Source organism: Orcinus orca, chromosome 11 (genome assembly GCF_937001465.1).
Source record: "Orcinus orca chromosome 11, mOrcOrc1.1, whole genome shotgun sequence".
Taxonomy (NCBI): domain Eukaryota; kingdom Metazoa; phylum Chordata; class Mammalia; order Artiodactyla; family Delphinidae; genus Orcinus; species Orcinus orca.
The window spans coordinates 41,049,384-41,070,472 of NC_064569.1; the positions used below are offsets into that span (position 1 = coordinate 41,049,384).

Here is a 21,089-nt window from a genome sequence, read left to right on the forward strand (position 1 = left end):
GGAAGAAGAGCTGAAGTTAGAGAAGAACATGCAGTTGTCCACTACTCTGCTAGCTTCGGGGCTGGCAGACAAGGTACAAGAGCAGAATAATAAGTTGGAGACCTTCATGTGCCATTTTGCAAAGCTAGGAGGGCACAAGCTACTGCAGATTAAGGTCCAAGTACTTGTGAGAAAGCCTGATTAGGATGCTAAGAGGTAGAATCCCTGGGAAAGTGAGGAGAGCAAAGGGGAAGATGTTGTGGTGATTGAAACAGAGTGCCTCATGTTGCCCAACCCCTAATACAAAGAAAAAATCTAAACAGTAGTCACCCTAGACTTCTGATAATAGAGAAATACACCCCAAAACTCCTAGGAGAAAAACGTCATTCTTTCTCTGTCCCTGAAGTTGTGAATGTCTTTGAAATGTAAGCACCCCAGGAGAAAACGAAAATACTGCCTACAGAGACTGAAGAAAAAAAGGGGGTGAGGGAAATGCTTTTCAAAATATAGGCTGCTATAACAACTACTGAACCCGTGTGCCACAACTACTGAAGCCCACGCGCCTAGAGCCCGTGCTCTGCAACAAGAGAAGCCACTGGAATGAGAAACCCACATGCAGCAACAAAGACCCAATGCAGCCAAAAAAAAGGCATCCACAAGAGACAAAAAATAAATAAAATCAGCAGAAAAAAAAATTTGTTTAAAAAAACATGAGGGCGGAATGGAAGGGAAGTAGGAGAGGTCACGTAATAAATGGGCTTTGGCAGTGGCTTTCTGGTGTGGTTTAACCAGGCTCCACCCACGGATTCTGTTTTCTTAGCAGAGGTCACTGGAGAACCAGACAGGCTGTAAGTATGCTGTGCATTTAAAACTTCAGCAGGAAACTTGCAGTAGTCTCCAAGCAGGAATAGATTTGTAACAATGGGTTGTAATCAGCCTTCCTTCTAAGGAAAAGCTGAGAACCTTCTCATTTTACCTCATGAAAAGTAAGCTATGAGGCAACTTTTGGCAAACATCTATTAACTGGGTGAAATGGGCCTCTCGCCCGAGATTTTACTGCAGCTGCGTCTCTCCAGCACAACCAGCTCTTTCCTCTGCAGCTGATTGGCTCTGGAATGTGGCCAGAAACCTACTTCCTGCAATTAAAGGAGTCAGGCCTCTAACTGCTGATCTGTTTTCTTCTCTTCTGAGTGATGGCGCTGACCATTTTTATCCTCCGGCTGGCCGTCTGCATCCTGGCATTTCCCGTGTACCTGCTGGACTTCCTGGGCCTGTGGAACTGGATATGCAAAAAATCGCTCCCCTACTTCTTGGCAAGGTTTACTGTGATGTACAACGAACGGATGGCGAGCAAGAAGCAGGAGCTCTTCAGCAATCTACAGGAGTTCGCAGGCCCCTCCGGGAAGCTCTCCCTGCTGGAGCTGGGCTGCGGCACAGGGCCCAACTTCAAGTTCTACCCGCCTGGATGCCGGGTGACCTGTATTGATCCCAACCCCAACTTTGAGAAGTTCTTGATCAAGAGCATTGCTGAGAACCGACACCTGCAGTTTGAGCCCTTCCTGGTGGCTGCCGGGGAGGACCTGCACCAGGTGGCTGACGACTCCATGGATGTGGTGGTCTGCACACTGGTCCTGTGCTCCGTGAAGAACCAGGAGCGGATCCTCCAGGAAGTGTGCAGGGTGCTGAGGCCGGTGAGTACAGGGTGTGAGGGCTGGTTAGTAGTAACCACTATCACCAAGGGCAGCCCTATCAATTTCAGGTAGATCAAACACCCTAACATAAAAAGTACAACTACTAGAGAAGACACTGCCGAATGTTTTAAAAAATCTTAGAGTGGAAAAGAAGCTATATAGGAAAAGATTGATAATACATGAATATGTAAAATTTTAGAACTCCTGCAGAGAAAAAAAAGGAGTGTAAAAAAACTTAAAGTACAAAAAAGTTTGTAAAAAGTATTTGCCAAGGATGATAGATAATGCGTTAACTTCATATTAAAAGACGTTACAGGACTTCCCTGGTGGTCCAGTGGTTAAGAATCTGCCTGCCAAAGCAGGACATGGGTTCGATCCCTGGTCCGGGAAGATCCCACATGCCACGGAGCGACTAAGCCCGTGTGCCACAACTACTGAGCCTGCGCTCTAGAGCCCGCAAGCCGCAACTATTGAGCCCACGTGCCACAACTACGGAAGCCCGTGCGCCTAGAGCCCATGCTCTGCAACAAGAGAAGCCACTGCAATGAGAATCCCTTGCACTGCAACGAAGAGTATCCCCCGCTCGCAGCAACTAGAGAAAGCCTGCGTGCAGCTACAAAGACCCAGGGCAGCCAAAACTAAATAAATTAATATAAAAAAAAATTTTAATAAAAAAATAAAAGACATTACAAATCAAGATCAATAGAATTCTTAAATCAGTTTTTTAAAAAAGAGAAAAGTAAGCAAAGCACAGGAACAGAAATATAAATAAAAATAGCCAATATATGATATAAATGTTGTCTTGCAATAAAAGAACAAATTTAAGCAAGATATCACTTATACGTGGAATCTTAAAAATATAACAAATGAATGTATATAACAAACAGAAATAGACTCACAGATATAGAGAACAAACTAGTGGTTACCAGAGGGGAGAGGAAAGTGGGGAGGGGCAAGGTAGTGATGTGGGATTAAGAGATACAAACTACTATGTATAAAATAAATAAGCAACAAGGATATATTCTACAGCACAGGGAAATATAGCCATTATTTTGTAATAACTTTAAATGAAGTATAATCTATAAAAATTCTGAATCACTGTTATACACCTGAAACTAATATAATATTATAAATCAACTATACTTCAATTAAGAAGAAATTAAAGCAAGATACTATTTTTACCTAACACTGTCAGAGACTTTTAAGTTCAATATGGTGTTGGGGTGAGTCTGGGGGACTGGATTACCCCAGTTGGAGGAAGTGCCCTCTTTGGAGGGCAATTTGATAATATCAAATTTTCAAGGACACTTCCTCCTTCATCCAACAGGAATTTATCCTATAGCTATACTGCACAAATGTGCAAAAACTCGTTCATATGCGAAAATATTCATTACAGTATTTGTAATACCACAAATTGTAAATAACCTAAACATCCAGCAATAGGAGGTAGGAGGCTGTTGAGTAAATTGTCGCATCGTATAAAGGATTTCTGTGCAGCTGTTAAAAGAACAAGGAAGAGTTACCTATGTTGATATGAAAAAACTATCTCCTCAAGAGACAGTGTTAAATTAAAAAGCAATGAAAGCACAGAATATTATATACAGTATAAGTCAATTTGTGTGTGTGTGGGAGAATATACCTATATAAGTATTTATGTTAATGGGAATGATACACAAGAAACTATTAACAGTGGTTACCTCTTGGGAAGGGAATTGGATGAGGGGAAGGAATTACTTTTCATATTATACCTCTCTGTATAGTTTGAAATTCTTTATACCTATATGTAATTTTCACATATTACCTTTATTGTTTGTTTAAAAACTAGTTTAAAATAGTTTTATTCTAAACATAGGTGAACATAAAGTATGGATATCTTTTTTAAATTAATTTATTTATTGTTAATTTTTGGCTGCGTTGGGTCTTTGTTGCTGTGCGCAGGCTTTCTCTAGTTGCAGCGTGAAGGCTTCTCATTGGGGTGGCTCCTCTTGTTGCGGAGCACAGACTCTAGGCGCGTGGGCTTTGGTAGTTGTGGCATGCGGGCTCACCAGTTGTGGCTCACAGGCTCTAGAGCACAAGCTCAGTAGTTGTGGCACTCGGGCTTAGTTGCTCCGCGGCATGTGGGATCTTCCCAGACCAGAACTCGAACCCATGTCCCCTGCATTGTCAGGCGGATTCTTAACCTCTGTGCCACCAGGGGAGTCTCAAGTATGGGTATCTTAACATTTGAATTTACTATACTAGAGGAAATGGATGTTCTGTAATCCCCAGTTTTATTTTCTAACAGAGGAAGTTCCTCAGGAAGAAAAGGACTTGAAGATAGTGTTTAGAGGCAATTAATATACAGTCATCCCTCAATTTCCTCGGGGTCCCTCCCTGTCCCCTCCACAGATACCAAAATCTACAGAAGCTTAAGTCCCTTATATAAAATGGTGCAGTACCTGCATATAACTTATGCACATCCTCCCATATGCCTTAAATCATCTCTAGATTACTTATAATACCTAATACGATGTAAATGCTATGTAAACAGGTGCCAGCATGTGGCAAATTCAAGTTTTGCTTTTTTGGAACTTTCTGGATTTTTTCCAAACATTTTTGATCTGCATTTGGTTGAATCCAAGGATGCAGAACTTGTGGATACTGAGGGCCAACTGTAATTCTGTCTTTGGCTCAAGGATAGGCCAACGTCAAAGTAGTAACTGAAAAAAGTCTGATTCTGATACTCAAATCCTGGGTTCTTGTGTCCTAAGACTGGGCACAGTTAGAGGTTTTGCTTACAGTGTTACTAATCTCACAACACCTCTGCAAAGCAAGTAACGGTCATCTCTGGTTTAAGCCCTGAGAGTGCCCTTAGGGGATCATATTCTTGGTGGTCTTCCTTAGCTCCTCCGAAGCACCCATTCTCTGCTGAACAGAACCAAGAGCTTTCCTACATTCTCATGTAGGAAACAGTCCTTTAAAGCAGGTATTGCCTTCATGTTGGACTGGGGAAACAGACCCAGAGGAGTTAAGAAACTTGCCTCAAGTTACACAGCCACTATGTCTGACTTTAATGCAAATATTCTTATCACTGTACCACAGTGCTTGTCACTGGGGCTTTTTATCTGACTTCAACATTTCTACCACTTTTGCTGGCTTTTCTTCCTCTGCCCATCCCCTAAACGCTGGAGTTTCTTTTTTAGCTCTCATTTCACTTATATACACGCCCTGTGCAATCTCATGTACCCCCAATGTTTTCAATTACTGTGCATACACAAATGGCTTCCAAATCTAAGTATCAAGCTCAGATCTCTCTTCTAACCCCAGATCTTCATACCCAGCTGTCTACTCGACAGTCACCTGAGTGGGTAACAGGCATCTCTAGCTTAACCTGTGTAACCCAGAGGGCATCAGCAACCTCCCCAGGCCTGGATCACCTCTTCTCTCCTGTCCTCTTCTATGGAAAAAAAATATTTCAATCAGGAAATGTCAAGTTTTCCATTCCTGAACACAGGTCTTACACTTACCCATAGATTTGGAGGAACTCCATCTCTAAACCCTGCCTGGGAGAGCCAACACTAGGGAGGCTAGAAGAGGCTAAGGAGTGGGACGGTCACCCTGGGTCTGGGAGGTAATCATTGGTCCGTTTCCCCCTTCACCCCAGAGGTAGATAAGTAGAAAACTTCTGAAGACTCCTTAATAATGTGTAGCCTCTACTGTGTCCAGACTTGACCCATAAGTATAGGACCGTCCTAGATGAAAGCAGCAGTTACTAACTCCTATATGACAGTAATTTACACACAGCATCCACTGACCAAATAAAATACCTAATGACAAAATATAACCATGAATTTAGTAACACTTTTAGATGATTCAGTATTTTAATAAAATAAATCCTATCGTTTACATCCTGTGACAATGGCACAAAAGTATAAGACATAGGCTTTTTGGATCCACCATCTGTGGTGGTGCCGCCACCAGGATGCAGATTTTTATGAAGATCCGGACAGGGAAGACCACCACTCTCGAGGTCGAACCCTCAGATACAATAGAAAATGTAAAGGCCAAGATCCAAGATAAGGAAGTAATTCCTTCTGACCAGCGAAGACTAACCTTTGCTGGCAAGCAACTGGAAGATGGACGTACTTTGTCTGACTACAACATTCAAAAGGAGTCTACTTTTCATCTTCTGTTGAGACTTCGTGCTGGTACTAAGAAAAGGAAGAAGTCTTACACCACTCCCAAGAAGAACAAGCATAAGAGAAAGAGGGTTGGGAATTCCCTGGCGGTCCAGTGGTTAGGACTCTGCACTCTCACTGCGGAGGGCCCAGGTTCGATCCCTGGTTGGGAAACTAAGATCCCACAAGCCACATGGCCAAAAGAAAAAAAAGAGAGAGAGAGAGAGAAAGGTTAAGCTGGCTGTCCTGAAATACTGTAAGGCGGATCAGAATGGCAAAAGCAGTCACCTTCATCGGGAGTGCCCTTCAGATAAATGTGGTGTGGAGTTTTTATGGCCAGCCACTTTGACAAACACTATTGTGACAAATGTTGTCTGACCTATTGTTTCAACAAACCAGAAGACAGGTTATTGTATATTGGTTAATAAAAGACATGAACTAATGAACTAAAAAAAAAAAAAAGTATAAGACATGGTTATTTAGTCCCAGGCAGTACTAGGTATGGATTCAGACACCCACAGGTTTGCAAAGCAGAGCCTAAGAACAATACTCAGATGAATTTAAAGATTTTTTTTTTAATAAAAGGGGAAGTTTAAAAAATTGTAATTAAAAGGCAAACAACAAACAAGGGAAAACATCTGTAGTCTATGTAGTCTAATTATACTAAAAGCCCTTACTAATCAGTAAGAAAAAAACCAATGGCCTATTAGAAAACCGATAGTGGGGACTTGCCCTGTGGCACAGTGGTTAAGACTTGCAACGCAGGGGGCACAGGTTCAATCCCTGGTCAGGGAACTAGATCCCACATGCATGCCGCAACTAAGAGTGAGCATGCCACAGTTAAGGAGCTGGCGAGCCACAACTAAGGAGCTCACCTGCCACAACTAAGACCCAGCACAACCAAATAAATAAAGAAAAGAAAAAAGAAGAAAACTGATAATGGATGGACATTAACAGACAAATCAGAAAACAAGAAATCCAAATAATCAATAAGGTTTAGTAAAAGATGTTACGATTACGAATATTAAAGCTATGCAGGTTATCAAAAATACCATATTACACATCAAATTGACAAAGATATAGGAGAAAAAAGTACTGATGAGAGTTTATTGGAAATGGGCATTCACATCTATTGCTAGCATGAATGCAAACTGCTACAACTTTTCCAAAGGGCAATTTGACAACCTGTACCAAAAGCTTTAAAAAGGCACAGACGTTTGATTCAGCAATTCCACTTTTTAGCAAGTTATTTATTTGGAAATAATTATAGATGGTCACAAAGATTTATGGATAAGGATGTTCACTGTAACAGTATTTATAACAATGTAAAATTGGAAATAGCCTAAATGAGAATGGTTAAATAAGAGATGGTAGGGCTTCCCTGGTGGCGCAGTGGTTGAGAGTCCGCCTGCCGATGAGGGGACACGGGTTCGTGCCCCGGTCCAGGAGGATCCCGCATGCCGTGGAGCGGCTGGGCCCGTGAGCCATGGCCGCTGAGCCTGCACGTCTGAAGCCTGTGCTCCGCAACGGGAAAGGCCACAACAGTGAGAGGCCCGCGTACCGCAAAAAAAAAAAAAAAAAGAGATGGTAACTTCAGTGGTGTGAAATATTGCATAAAGGTTTTTTAAACCATCTTTTAGAATAATACTCAAATACATAAATAAAATAAAACAGATTATAAAACAGAATGTATATTCCAATCCTAGTTTTAGAAAAAAAAATATATAAATGTATATGCAAAATTTTGTTTTTTTTTGCTTTTTTGCTTTTTATTTTTTTACACAGCAGGTTCTTATTAGTTATCTATTGTATACATACTAGTGTATATATGTCAATCCCAATCTCCCAGTTCATCCTACCGCCCCCACCCCCACTTTCCCCCCTTGGTGTCCATACGTTTGTTCTCTACATCTGTGTCTCTATTTCTGCCTTGCAAACCGGTTCATCTGTACCACTTTTCTAGATTCCACATAAATGCGTTAATATACAATATTTGTTTTTCTCTTTCTGACTTACTTCACTCTGTATGACAGTCTCTAGCTCCATCCACGTCTCCACAAATGACCCAATTTCATTCCTTTCTATGGCTGGGTAATATTCCATTGTATATATGAACCACATCTTCTTTAACCATTTGTCTGTCGATGGGCATTTAGGTTGCTTCCATGACCTGGCTATTGTAAACAGTACTGCAACGAACATTGGGGTGCATGTGTCTTTTTGAATTATGGTTTTCTCTGGGTATATGCCCAGTAGTGGAACTGCTGGGTGATATGGTAATTCTATTTTTAGCTTTTTAAGGAACCTCCATACTGTTCTCCATAGTAGCTGTATCAATTTACATTTCCACCAACAGTGCAAGAGGGTTCCCTTTTCTCCATACCCTCTCCAGCATTTTTTGTTTGTAGATTTTCTGATGATGCCCATTCTAACCAGCATGAGATGATACCTCATTGTAGTTTTGATTTGCATTTCTCTACTAATTAGTGATGTTGAGCAGCTTTTCATGTGCTCCTTGGCCATCTGTATGTCATCTTTGGAGAAATGTCTATTTAGGTCTTCTGCCCATTTTTTGATTGGGTTGTTTGTGTTTTTAATATTGAGCTGCATGTGCTGTTTATATATTTTGGAGATTAATCCTTTGTCTGTTGATTCATATGCAAATATTTTCTCCCATTCTGAGGGTTGTCTTTTCGTCTTGTTTATAGTTTCCTTTGCTATGCAAAAGCTTTTAAGTTTCATTAGGTCCCATTTGTTTATTTTTGTTTTTATTTCCATTACTCTAGGAGGTGGGTCAAAAAAGATCTTGCTGTGATTTATGTCAAAGAGTGTTCTTCCTACGTTTTCCTCTAAGAGTTTTATAGTGTCCGGTCTTACATTTAGGGCTTTAATCCATTTTGAGTTTATTTTTCTGTATGGTGTTAGGGAGTATTCTAATTTAATTCTTTTACATGTGGCTGCCCAGTCTTCCAAGCACCACTTACTGAAGAGACTGTCTTTTCTCCATTGTATATTCTTGCCTCCTTTGTCATAGATTAGTTGACCATAGGTGCATGGGTTTCTCTCTGAGCTTTCTATTCTGTCCATTGATCTATATTTCTGTTTTTGTGCCAGTGCCATATTGTCTCGATTACTGCAGCTTTGTAGTATAGTCTGAAGTCAGGGAGTCTGATTCCTCCAGCTCCGGTTTTTTCCCTCAAGATTGCTTTGGCTATTCAGGGTCTTTTGTGTCTCCATACAAATTTTAAGATTTTTTGTTTTAGCTCTGTAAAAAGTGCCATTGGTAATTTGATAGGCATTGCATTGAATCTGTATATTGCTTTGGGTAGTATAGTCATTTTCAAAATATTGATTCTTCCAAGCCAAGAACATGGTATATCTCTCCATCTGTTTGTGTCATCTTTCATTTCTTTCGTCAGTGTCTTACAGTCTTTTGAGTGCAGGTTTTTTACCTCCTTAGGTAGGTTTATTCCTATGTATTTTATTCTTTTTGTTGCAATGGTAAATGGGATTGTTTCCTTAATCTGTCTTTCTGATTTTTTTGTTGTTAGTGTATAGGAATTCAAGAGATTTCTGTGCATTAATTTTGTATCCTGCAACTTTTCCAAATGCACTGATTAGCTCTAGTAGTTTTCTGGTGGCATCTTTAGGATTCTCTATGTATAGCATCATGTCATCTGCAAACAGTGACAGTTTTACTTCTTTTCAAATTTGTATTCCTTTTATTTCTTTTTCGTCTCTGATTGCCATGGCTAGGAGTTCCTTGCCACTATGTTGAATAATAGTGGCAAGAGTGGACATCCTTGTCTTGTTCCTGATCTTAGAGGAAATGCTTGCAGTTTTTCACCATTGAGAATGATGTTTGCTGTGGGTATATGGCCTCTGTTATGTTGAGGTAGGTTCCCTCTATGCCCACTTTCTGGAGAGTCTCTATCATAATCGGTGTTGAAATTTGTCAAAAGCTTTTTCTGCATCTATTTACATGATCATATGGTTTTTATTCTTCAATTTGTTAATGTGGTGTGTCACATTTATTGATTTGCATATATTGAAGAATCCTTGCATCCCTGGGATAAATCCCACTTGATCATGGTGTATGATCCTTTTAATGTGTTGTTGGATTCTCTTTGCTAGTATTTTGTTGAGGATTTTTGCATCTATATTCATCAGTGATATTGGTCCGTAATTTTCTCTTTTTGTAGTATCTTTGTCTGGTTTTGGTATCAGGGTGATGGTGGCCTCGTAGAATGAGTCTGGGAGTGTTCCTCTACAACTTTTTGGAAGAGTTTGAGAAGGATGGGTGTTAGCTCTTCTCTAAATATTTGATAGAATTCACCTGTGAAGCCATCTAGTCCTGGACTTTTGTTTGCTGGAAGACTTTTAATCACAGTTTCAATTTCATTACTTGTGATTGGTCTGTTCGTACTTTCTATTTCTTCCTGGTTCAGTCTTGGAGGGTTATACCTTTGTAAGAATTTGTCTATTTCTTCCAGGTTATCCATTTTATTGGCATAGAGTTGCTTGTAGTAGTCTCTTAGGATGCTTTGTATTTCTGCAGTGTCCGTTGTAACTTCTCCTTTTTCATTTCTAATTTTATTGATTTGAGTCCTCTCCCTCTTTTTCTTGATGAGTCTGGCTAAAGGTTTATCAATTTTGTTTATCTTCTCAAAGAACAAGCTTTTAGTTGTATTGGTCTTTGCTATTGTTTTCTTTGTTTCTATTTCATTTATCTCTTCTCTGATCTTTATGATTTGTTTCCTTCTACTAACTTTGGGTTTTGTTTGTTCTTCTTTCTCTAGTTCCTTTAGGTGTAAAGTTAGACTATTTGAGGTTTTTCTTGTTTCTTGAGGTAGGATTGTATTGCTATAAACTTCCCTCTTAGAACTGCTTTTGCTGCATCCCATAGGTTTGGGATCATCGTGTTTTCGTTGTCATTTTTCTCTAGGTATTTTTTGGTTTCCTCTTTGATTTCTTCAGTGATCTGTTGGTTATTTAGTAATGTACTGTTTAGTCTCCATGTGTTTGTGTTTTTTACGTTTTTTCCCTGTAATTTATTTCTAATCTCATAGTGTTGTGCTTGGAAAAGACGCTTGATATGATTTCAGTTTTCTTAAATTTACCAAGGCTTGATTTGTGACCCAAGATGTGATCTATCCTGGAGAATGTTCCGTGTGCACTTGAGAAGAAAGTGTAATCTGCTGTTTTTGGATGGAATGTCCTATAAATATCAATTAAATCTATCTGGTCTATTGTCAATTAAAGCTTGTGCTTCCTTGCTAATTTTCTGTCTGGATGATCTGTCCATTGATGTAAATGAGGTGTTAAAGGCCCCCACTATTATTGTGTTTTCCTGTTGATTTCCTCTTTTATAGCTGTTAGCATTTGCCTTACGTATTGAGGTGCTCCTATGTTGGGTGCATATATATTTATAATTGTTGTATCTTCTTCTTGGATTGATCCCTTGATCATTATGTAGTGTCCTTCCTTATCTCTTGTAACAGTCTTTATCTTAAAGTCTATTTTATCTGATATGAGTATTGCTACTCCAGCTTTCTTTTGATTTCCTTTTACATGGAATATATTTTTCCATCCCCTCACTTTCAGTCTGTATGTGTCCTGAAGTGGGTCTCTTGTAGACAGCATATATATGGGTCTTGTTTTTGTATCCATTCAGCAAGTCTGTGTCTTTTGGTTGGAGCATTTAATCCATTCACATTTAAGGTAATTATTGATATGTATGTTCCTATTACCATTTTCTTAATTATTTTGGGTTTGTTTTTGCAGGTCCTTTTCTTCTCTTGTGTTTCCCATGTAGAAAAGTTCCTCTAGCATTTGTTGTAGAGCTGGTTTGGTGCTGCTGAATTCTCTTAGCTTTTGCTTGTCTGTAAAGCTTTTGATTTCTCCATCGAATCCGAATGAGATCCTTGCTGGGTAGAGTAATCTTGGTTATAGGTTCTTCCCTTTCATCACTTTAAGTATATCATGCCACTCCCTTCTGGCTTGTAGAGTTTTTGAGAAATCAGCCGTTAATCTTATGGGAGTTCCCTTGTATGTTATTCGTTGTTTTTCCCTTGTTGCTTTTAATAATTTTTCTTTGTCCTTAATTCTTGTCAATTTGATTACTATGTGTCTTGGTGTGTTTCTCCTTGGGTTTATCCTGCCTGGGACTCTCTGCACTTCCTGGACTTGGGTTACTATTTCTTTTCCATGTTAGGGAAGTTTTTGACTATAATCTCTTCAAATATTTTCTTGGGTCCTTTCTCTCTCTCTTCTCCTTCTGGGACCCCTGTAATGTGAATATTGGTGCATTTAATACTGTCCCAGAGGTCTCTTAGGCTGTCTTCATTTCTTTTCATTCTTTTTTCTTTAATCTGTTCTGTGGCAGTGAATTCCACCACTCTGTCTTCCATGTCACTTATCCGTTCTTCTCCCTCAGTTATTCTGCTGTTGATTCCTCTAAGGTATTTTTCATTTCAGTTATTGTATTGTTCATCTCTGTTTGTTTGTTCTTTAATTCTTCTAGGTGTTTGTTCTTTAATTCTTCTAGGTCTTTGATAAACATTTCTTGCATCTTCTCGATCTTTGCCTCCATTCTTTTTCCGAGGTCCTGGATCATCTTCACTATCGTTATTCTGAATTCTTTTTCTGGAAGGTTGCCTATCTCCACTTCACTTAGTTGTTTTTCTGGGGTTTTATCTTGTTCCTTCATCTGGGACATAGCCCTCTGCCTTTTCATCTTGTCTATCTTTCTTTGAATGTGGTTTCTGTTCCACAGGCTGCAGGACTGTAGTTCTTCTTGCTTCTGCTGTCTGCCCTCTGGTGGATAAGTCTATCTCAGAGGCTTGTGCAAGCTTCCTGATGGGAGGGACTGGTGGTGGGTAGAGCTGGGTGTTGCTCTGGTGGGCAGAGCTCAGTAAAACTTTAATCCGCTTGTCTGCTGATGGGTGGGGCTGAGTTCCCTCCCTGTTGGTTGTTTGGACTGAGGCAACCCAGCACTGGAGGCTACAGGCTCTTTGGTGGGGCTAATGGCAGACTGGGGGGGGGGGGGGGTGGCTCATGCCAAGTAGTACTTCCCAGAACTTCTGCTGCCAGTGTCCTTGTCCCCGTGGTGAGCCACAGACACCCCCTCCCTCTGCAGGAGACCCTCCAACACTAGCAGGTAGGTCTGGTTCAGTCTCCTATGGGGTCACTGCTCCTTCCCCCTGGGTCCTGATGTGCATACTACTTTGTGTGTGCCCTCCAAGAGTGGAATCTGTTTCCCCCAGTCCTGTCGAAGTTCTGCAATCAAATCCCACTAGCCTTCAAAGTCTGATTCTCTGGAAATTCCTCCTCCCATTGCCGGACACCCCAGGCTGGGAAGCCTGACGTGGGGCTCAGAATCTTCACTCCAGTGGGTGGACTTCTGTGGTATAAGTGTTCTTCAGTTTGTGAGTCACCCGTACCCAGTGGTTATGGGATTTGCTTTTATTCTGATTGCACCCCTCCTACCATCTCACTGCAGTTTCTCCTTTGTCTTTGGATGTGGGGTATCTTTTTTGGTGCATTCCAGTGTCTTCCTGTCGATGACTGTTAGTTGGGATTCCGGTACTCTCACGAGAAGGAATGAGTGCATGTCCTTCTACTCCACCATCTTCCACAAAATCTTAACAGTAGTTGTCTCGAGGTGATGAAAGATGATTGACTGTTTTTCTTTTTAAACTTTTCTGTATTTTCTGAATTTTCTAAAATAATATTGGTGAGACAGTATTGCCAGCCTCTGGAGCCAGACCACCCAAGGTAAAAACCTGATTCTGACATTTGTAAGCTGTATGACCTTGGGCAAGTTGTTTATTTTCTATGTGACTCTGTTTCCTCATCTGTAGAACATAGGAATGATAATAATAATGCTTACCAAATAAGTGCATTGTAAGGATTGAGTTAACATGTGATAGGCCTTACAGACAGGGTCTTGCATGCAGTAACTGCTTCAAATTCTAACTATTATTATGTATTACCTTTATGAACAGAAAATATAGATTGGCAACTCTGTATAAAATCTGACAGAAGATGACACTATTAACCAGAATAGTATCGTAGTAAGTTTGAATTTCTCCATGTCTTCTCATGAAGTTGGCCTTTGGGGCCACTGAAATCTGACATTTAATCATCTTATAGGACTTCCCTGGTGGTCCAGTGGTTAAGAATCTGCCTGCCAATGCAGGGGACACGAGTTTGAGCCCTGGTCCGGGAAGATCCCACATGCCTCAGAGCAAGTAAGCCCATGCGCCACCACTACTGAGCCTGTGCTCTAAAGCCCGTGAGCCACAACTATTGAAGCCCATGCGCCTAGAGCCCATGCTCCGCAACAAAGGAAGCCACCGCAATGAGAAGCCCCTGCACCACAACAAAGAGTAGCCCCCGCTCACCGCAACTAGAGGAAGCCTGCGCACAGCAACAAAGACCCAGTGCAGCCATAAAAAAATTAATTAATTTTTAAAAAATCATCTTATAAATTTTTTCCCCCAAACTAAAATCCTTGATGTGTTTTTTTTTTTTTCTTTTCTTTTCTTTCTCAGGGAGGAGCTTTTTATTTCATGGAGCATGTAGCAGCTAAGCCTTCAACCTGGAATTACTTCTGGCAACAGGTCCTGACTCCTGTCTGGTACCTTCTGTTTGATGGATGCAACCTGACCAGAGAGAGCTGGAAGGCCCTGGAGTGGGCCCGCTTCTCCAAGCTGAAGCTGCAGCACTTACAGGCCCCCCTGTCCTGGGAGCTCCTGCGCCCTCACATCTACGGATATGCTGTGAAATAGAAGTTGAAACCTGAAGGGCTCGAATAATTTAAGGTTTGGGTTTTACACTTAAAATGCTAATTGGGGGACTTCCCTCATGGTGCAGTGGTTGAGAGTCTGCCTGCCAGTGTGGGGAACACAGGTTCGATCCCTGGTCCGGAGGATCCCGCGTGCCGTGGGGCAACTAAGCCCATGTGCCACGGCTGTTGAGCCTGTGCTCTGGAGCCCACGAGCCACAACTACTGAGGCCATGGATACAACTGCTGAGGCCCGTGTAACTAGAGCCCCTGCTCACCACAGCTAGAGAGGGCCTGCACACAGCAATGAAGACGCAACACAGCCATACACACACACACACACACACACACACACACACACACACACACACACACACACAACTAATTGGGAGAAGGGAACCCCCTTTTTAAGGTAAATTTGAATTTCATCACTAAAAGTTTATGTTATAACCTATTTAGCTATTTTCTATTGTCTGCCAAAGAATCAAAAACAAAACAAAACAGCTTTGAACTCTCCCTTAAAGGAAACAATGGGCTTTCATAATTGAAGTCCACCATTATCCTCAAACCTTACTTTATTCAGTAACTTCAAATTTTTTCTGTCTTATTTAAATTATTACCCAACAGATTTTAATTTTACCTTCTCTTTGAGAGGTTGATGCTAATTAGCAGTTAATCACTCAAAAGAAGACTTTGAAGAGGGAGACGTGAAAAGATCTTTTTCTATAAAATTAATTCATTTTTTTATTTATCTTTGGCTGCGTTGGGTCCTCGTTGCTGTGCGTGGGTTTTCTCTAGTTGCGGCACGCGGGCTTCTCATTGTGGTGCCTTCTCTTGTTGCGGAGCACAAGCTCTAGGTACACAGGCTTCAGTAGTTGTGGCTCACAGGCTCTAGAGCACAGGCTCAGTAGTTGTGGCGCACAGGCTTAGTTGCTCCGCAGCATGTGGGATCTTCCTGGACCAGGGCTCGAATCCATGTCCCCTGCATTGTCAGGCGGATTCTTAACCACTGCGCCAGCAGGGAAGTTCCAAAAAAATCTTAAGAATTCACAAACTAAATAAAGAAATACTGACTAGTTGAAAACTCCAAACCTAAACAGCACAGATTTTTTTTTTAAAGAAATCTGAATCAGGGCCTCCCTGGTGGCGCAGTGGTTGAGAGTCCGCCTGCCGATGCAGGGGATGTGGGTTCGTGCCCCGGTCCGGGAAGATCCCACATGCCGTGGAGCGGCTGGGCCCGTGAGCTGTGGCCACTGAGCCTGCGCGTCCGGAGCCTGTGCTCCGCTTTGGGAGAGGCCCGCGTACCGCAAAAAAACAAAAAAGAAAAAAGAAATCTGAATCTATTTGTTGTCCTTAGTATCATTGGGCTGGCTTTCAAAATTAATGTACCAGGATTCCACACCTAGTTCTGCCCAGCTTTGTTATGTTTTTTATTCTGGTATTGCACCAGAGTTTGTTTCCCTGCATTCCAGTCTTCAATTCTTAAGATGAAGTTTGTACTTGACACTTCAGTATATCCATAAAACTATATGAAGCAGTTAGAGTTCTTGGGTTCATTTTCCTTATTATCTAACGTATACTTTGCTGAATGTAGTAAATTGCAGGCAAAGAAAAGGCCCACTGTAATTAGAGAAACCTTGAATAACTAGATACGCTTTGTAAGAGCCGCCTCAAAATAGGCAAGCTGTGAGTCTGTAAAGAGGTAGATAAATACTGTTCGGATTAGTCTGATCAAATTTCCACTCTGGTCTCAAGATGATTTCTTTGTTCCCTGTAACCATGGAAACCTTGGGAAATCATCACAAGTGTTGTGAAAACAAGTTGGTCAATAAGAGGACTTAGAATTTTCAGCAATAGTTTGCATGCATTTTAATAAATTTAGAATATTTTCTGAGATGATTTTGCAAAGAGACTACTTTAAATATCAAATCAATAAACTCACATACATTTTAGGAATGGAAATAAAATTAATGGTTTATATCTTTGCTGGCTTGGTTTCATTTTTCTTAGTGTCTCTGGGAGGGCTTTCCTTCACTGTGGAAAATTAAGCTATTTGAACATACAGATTTTTCCTTCTACAGCCAGGTAACTCTAAATACGGCTAGCAGATATTATTTATTTATTTATTTATTTATTATTTGGCTGCGTTGGGTCTTCATTGCTGCGTGTGGGCTTTCTCTAGTTGCGGCGAGCAGGGGCTACTCTTCATTGCAGTGCACAGACTTCTCATTGTGGTGGCTTCTCTTGTTGCGGAGCATAGGCTCTAGGTGCGTGGACGTCAGTAGTTGCCGCGCGAGGGCTCAGTAGTTGTGGCGCATGGGCTTAGTTGCTCCGCAGCATTTGTGAAATCCATAGAGCAGAAAGAAAGCTTACTATTCTCTCTTGAGCGTAAAAACAGTTAATGTTTCAGTGAGGTTAGGACATGCATCTATGGCCTCCTGGGCTATGGAACATGAATATCCTCCCTCTATGGTCGTCCAAAAGTAGGAGCCTCCTTATTTACCCACCTCACTACTGGTTAGGTCAGTCTAGGGACTGAGAAATATGAAAAGCCACAGGTTGACATGGTGAAGTGTTACTGCCACATTGGAAGGTGAGTCGTACCAAAGTACAAAGTACTAGGCACATTCTTATCAACTCCCTCTCGTTTAAACAGGGTAGCAAAATTTTTTTTTTAATATTTACTTATTTGGCTGCGCCGGGTCTTAGTTTGGGCACGTGGGATCTTAGTTGCGGCATGCAGGATCTAGTTCCCTGACCTGGGATCGAGCCTGGGCCCCCTGCATTGGGAGCGTGGAGTCTTAGCCACTGGACCACCAGGGAAGCCCCAGTGTAGCAAATATTATCCTCACTCTTTATAGATGCAGAAAAATAAGTAAGTGAAATTTCTTACATTCCACAAGTTACTGAGCAAGTCCTAGGGCCACGATTCCTAAAGCCACAACACCTGTTTTGACAAGCATCGCTGCCGTACTACCTTCTCACTGCTTTCTTCCCCAGGCCCAGAAAACACACATTTATGATCATTGAAAGAGCCTAAGGAAGTGACCTAAGCCTGTGCAAAATGGAAACAGAAAAGAGTCAAAACATGTCCAGTGTCTTTTAGGTCCTGTGTTGGTTAGATTCCCTTGACTGCAGGTGACAGAACTTCCAATCCAAAAAGGCTTATGCAGAAAAAGGACTCCACTGACTAAATTAGTGAAAAGTATTCAGGCAGAAAACCTCAGGCACAGCTTGAGCAAGGCTCAGATAATGTTATCAGGAGCCAGACAGTGTCTAGGGTCACATCTGCCCTCCTCTCTGTTTCAGGTGGTGAGTCTCTGAAGTAATGCCAATCTTCATGCTTCCAGGGCCCATGGTCAGTTGGAAAGATCAAGTCCACTTTTGCAAAGACTCCAACCAAAGTTCTAGATTGAGTCTCAATTGGCTCTTATTGACAATATTAGGTCACAAGCCCACCCCTGAATCAATCATCATATTTCAATGGGATGGGTCATGCTGATTGGCACAGTGCTTCATCCCTAGGACTGAGCTCACCCAGACCATGTGGACTGAGACATGGAGAGTTGTATATCCTCCAAATGAAAGCAGAGCCTGCGACTGGGGAAAGCACGCAGGCACACTACGAATGGGCATTATAAGTACAAAGCTACATTCTGATCAGACCCTCTGCCGGCTTTTCTGTGGAACATCACGTAGTGCCACGCTTAGAACACTGGCTTTTCAGTGGGATAATAGCATGCAATGAGAGAAATAAAAGAAAAGAAGGACACTGGCTTTGGCATCAAAGTGACGTGGGTCAAGTTCTGGCTGTGCCATTCGTTGACTATGTGACCTGGGGCATGTTACTTTTCTAGTGTCACTTTCCTCATCTGTTAATGGGGATAAGAATACCTAAAAGGGTTACTGTGAGGAGTTGACGAAGTGAGGTACTTGGTGCTTAATAAATGCTGAACTTCATTCGACAAATATTTACTGAGTGCCTATTGTGTACTCTGCTCTTAGTGATTGGCTTAGAGCCCTGAATAAACTAGACTTGTTCCCTGCCCTGGTGGAGCATACAGTTGTGATCAGTGCTCTCTAAGAGGGAGAAGTGCAGGGTACAGGAGAATGGAATCTGACCCTGCTGGGGGGAGGGTCAGAGGCTTCCCTGAGGAAGTGACGTGTGAACTGAATTCCAGAGGATGAATAAAGAGTATTTCAGCCTTATGGAACAGCTTGTGCCAAAGACAAATAAAAAGAAGAAACACAGTATGTTCAAGGAACTGAAAGGAAGTAGGCAGGGCTGGGCACCAGAGCCTGAAGGGCAGATTTGGGGATGGCTACTATTCCATCAGCTTGTGCCTAATTTTGTTAAGGCCCTGGGTCCGTGAGCTCAACACTTATTTTAATGGCTAACAACGACAACAAACAAAACAGTTAAATTTTATTATATTTATATAATATATATGTATTATATTCTGTTCCTAACTGTTCTGATATTCCAATTGCTTCTCCTGAATTCCTACCTATTTCACACTTGAATAGAAAGTGAGGCAAACATTACATAATAGTTCCTTTTGTACTCCTGACCCTAACGTAAGCCTTTCTCTTTGGTATTGCTTTAGAAAACACAGAGCTTAACGTAACTGAAATTCAATTCTTATTTATCTGTTGAGGCAATTGAGGGTGTAATGAATCATAGCAGACTAATGTCAACAAAAGCAAAAAATAAAACTATTCAATAAGCTTCACTTTAAATACCTCAAAATTTAAAACCAAAAGCATTCAGGCTATATTAAAGAAAAACCAGAATTCCCTGAACCATGGAATCACCAGAGAATTGGGGGCAGAAGTTATGTTAACTAAGGACACAGGAAATGAACAGAGTGGCCAATGTTCCCAATTTCTAGTTCAGTTAAGAAAAAATAGTAATACGCAGATCAAGTAAGGCATTATTTGTTTCTAAAGGAAACTATGTGGAAACCTGCAGAGAATTACATGGGAACAAGGAAAATCACCATTCAGAATTCACCATTCTTAAAGGTAAAAATCTCTCACATCCCATAGTGCAACCCAGGCTGCATCCTTCTCAATCTTTAAAATGTATCTGACCCTGATGTCAACTTTCTCCTTGGAATGATCCTTTTTTTCCATGAGTCTAACAGCTAATAATAAAAATTTCCATTTATTACATGCCATCTTTATACTAGGAAGTTTACACAATTATTTTACTTAGTACTCATAACTTTACCAGGCAGGTATAATTATCTGCATCTGACAAAGGAGAAAGCAGACCAGACCAGTGGATGTTCCGTTACTTGCCCAAGGCCACATAGTGAGTGGTCACCCTGGTTTTCCCACGTGGCTCACCTGACTCCAAAGCCCAGAGCTCCTCACGGTGCTGCCCTGCTTCTCAAGGTCTTCTGAATCCTAGTCTCTGTAACTGTTTCCTTCTTCCTCCACCATTTCCCTTGAATGATCCCCTAAGACTCATTCAGTCTGTATACAGTCCCTTAAGAGTTTCTTATACTCTTAGGCTGTGAACCACCACCTACATGAAGATTTCTAAACCTCACACTTTCCATGCCTTTGATACTTCAGATTTAACACATCAAAAAAGAATTCACTCTCTGCTTCCCTAAGTAAGCAACCCTTTCCAACTTCCTCAATATCTATGATTATTTCCCAAGGACCAGGTAAAGTGATGTTTCTAGAAAGCATTCTCTGGCTGTTTCAAGAAGCTTCTTCTTTGAGAAATCACTTAGCACTCACTAATATCCACCAATCTCTTCTTCCTTTCTTCTACATGCCAAATATAGTGTGTACTACACAGCAGGTGCTCGGAAGGTATTTGCCAATGGATTCACTGTCAGGTCCTGCCTCTTCTACATACCTCTCAACCGGTCCCTTCTACTGCACTTCCACAGCCACCATCTTAGCATGAGAACTAATGCCTGAATGACCGTATGTATAAATTGAGTAGGGATGGCTGAAGTGATAAACCATTTATGTCGGAACTTGCCAGGTGTCACCTGATTCAAGGGTATGACAGGGGAGTAGCTCTAAGGTGAGGAGGAGATACTACATCTGGATACAGTAGCAGAAAAACACTCCTTTTATAACCGACTTAACCTTCTTTGCCCTCCTTCACCCAATACACCCCATGGAAAAATAGGAGCTCAGCAAACAACTTTCCTGGGGTACAAAGAAGTGGCTTCCTAGGCACGCATCAATATCTCACCCAAGTCATAATCTCTCATACCAGAAAATGCTTCAAACTGGTCTCCATGGCTCCACGCCTTCATCACCCCTTCCTGAGCATGAGCTCATAATTTCCAGAATACTGAATTTAAGACTGAATTTAAACTGCTCAACTTTGAATTTAGGGCCATCTGTCAACTGACACCTCAACACTTTTCCCAGCTTTGTGGCTGACAGGTTAACAGTTTATTAATATTGTCCATTTTCTCCAGTGTTTCCTCCCACTTTTAT

At 41.3% G+C, this 21,089-nt stretch overlaps 1 protein-coding gene across 2 annotated transcripts; it reads left to right on the top strand.

Moving 5' to 3' along the window:
• Positions 1 to 826: 826 nt before the first annotated feature.
• TMT1A (thiol methyltransferase 1A) lies at positions 827 to 18,584 on the top strand. 2 transcript variants are annotated; one of them, XM_049694137.1, is made up of 3 exons: positions 827 to 1,670; positions 14,383 to 14,652; positions 17,925 to 18,584. In XM_049694137.1, the coding sequence occupies exons 1-2, from the start codon at positions 1,173 to 1,175 to the stop codon at positions 14,617 to 14,619; spliced, it is 735 nt and encodes a 244-aa protein (XP_049550094.1). In that variant the 5' UTR covers positions 827 to 1,172; the 3' UTR covers positions 14,620 to 14,652; positions 17,925 to 18,584. The 2 variants fall into 2 exon arrangements, with proteins under 2 accessions (XP_049550094.1, XP_004274376.1); XM_004274328.4 differs by lacking the exon at positions 17,925 to 18,584 and having other exon boundaries at positions 828 to 1,670; positions 14,383 to 16,600.
• Positions 18,585 to 21,089: the final 2,505 nt, after the last annotated feature.

Excerpts from the sequence above, each read along its gene's own strand:
- TMT1A (XM_049694137.1), top strand. The coding sequence starts at position 1,173 with ATGGCGCTGACCATTTTTATCCTCCGGCTGGCCGTCTGCATCCTGGCA. Across the intron at positions 1,671-14,382 it reads TGTGCAGGGTGCTGAGGCCG|GGAGGAGCTTTTTATTTCAT; the intron begins GTGAGTACAGGG and ends TTTCTTTCTCAG.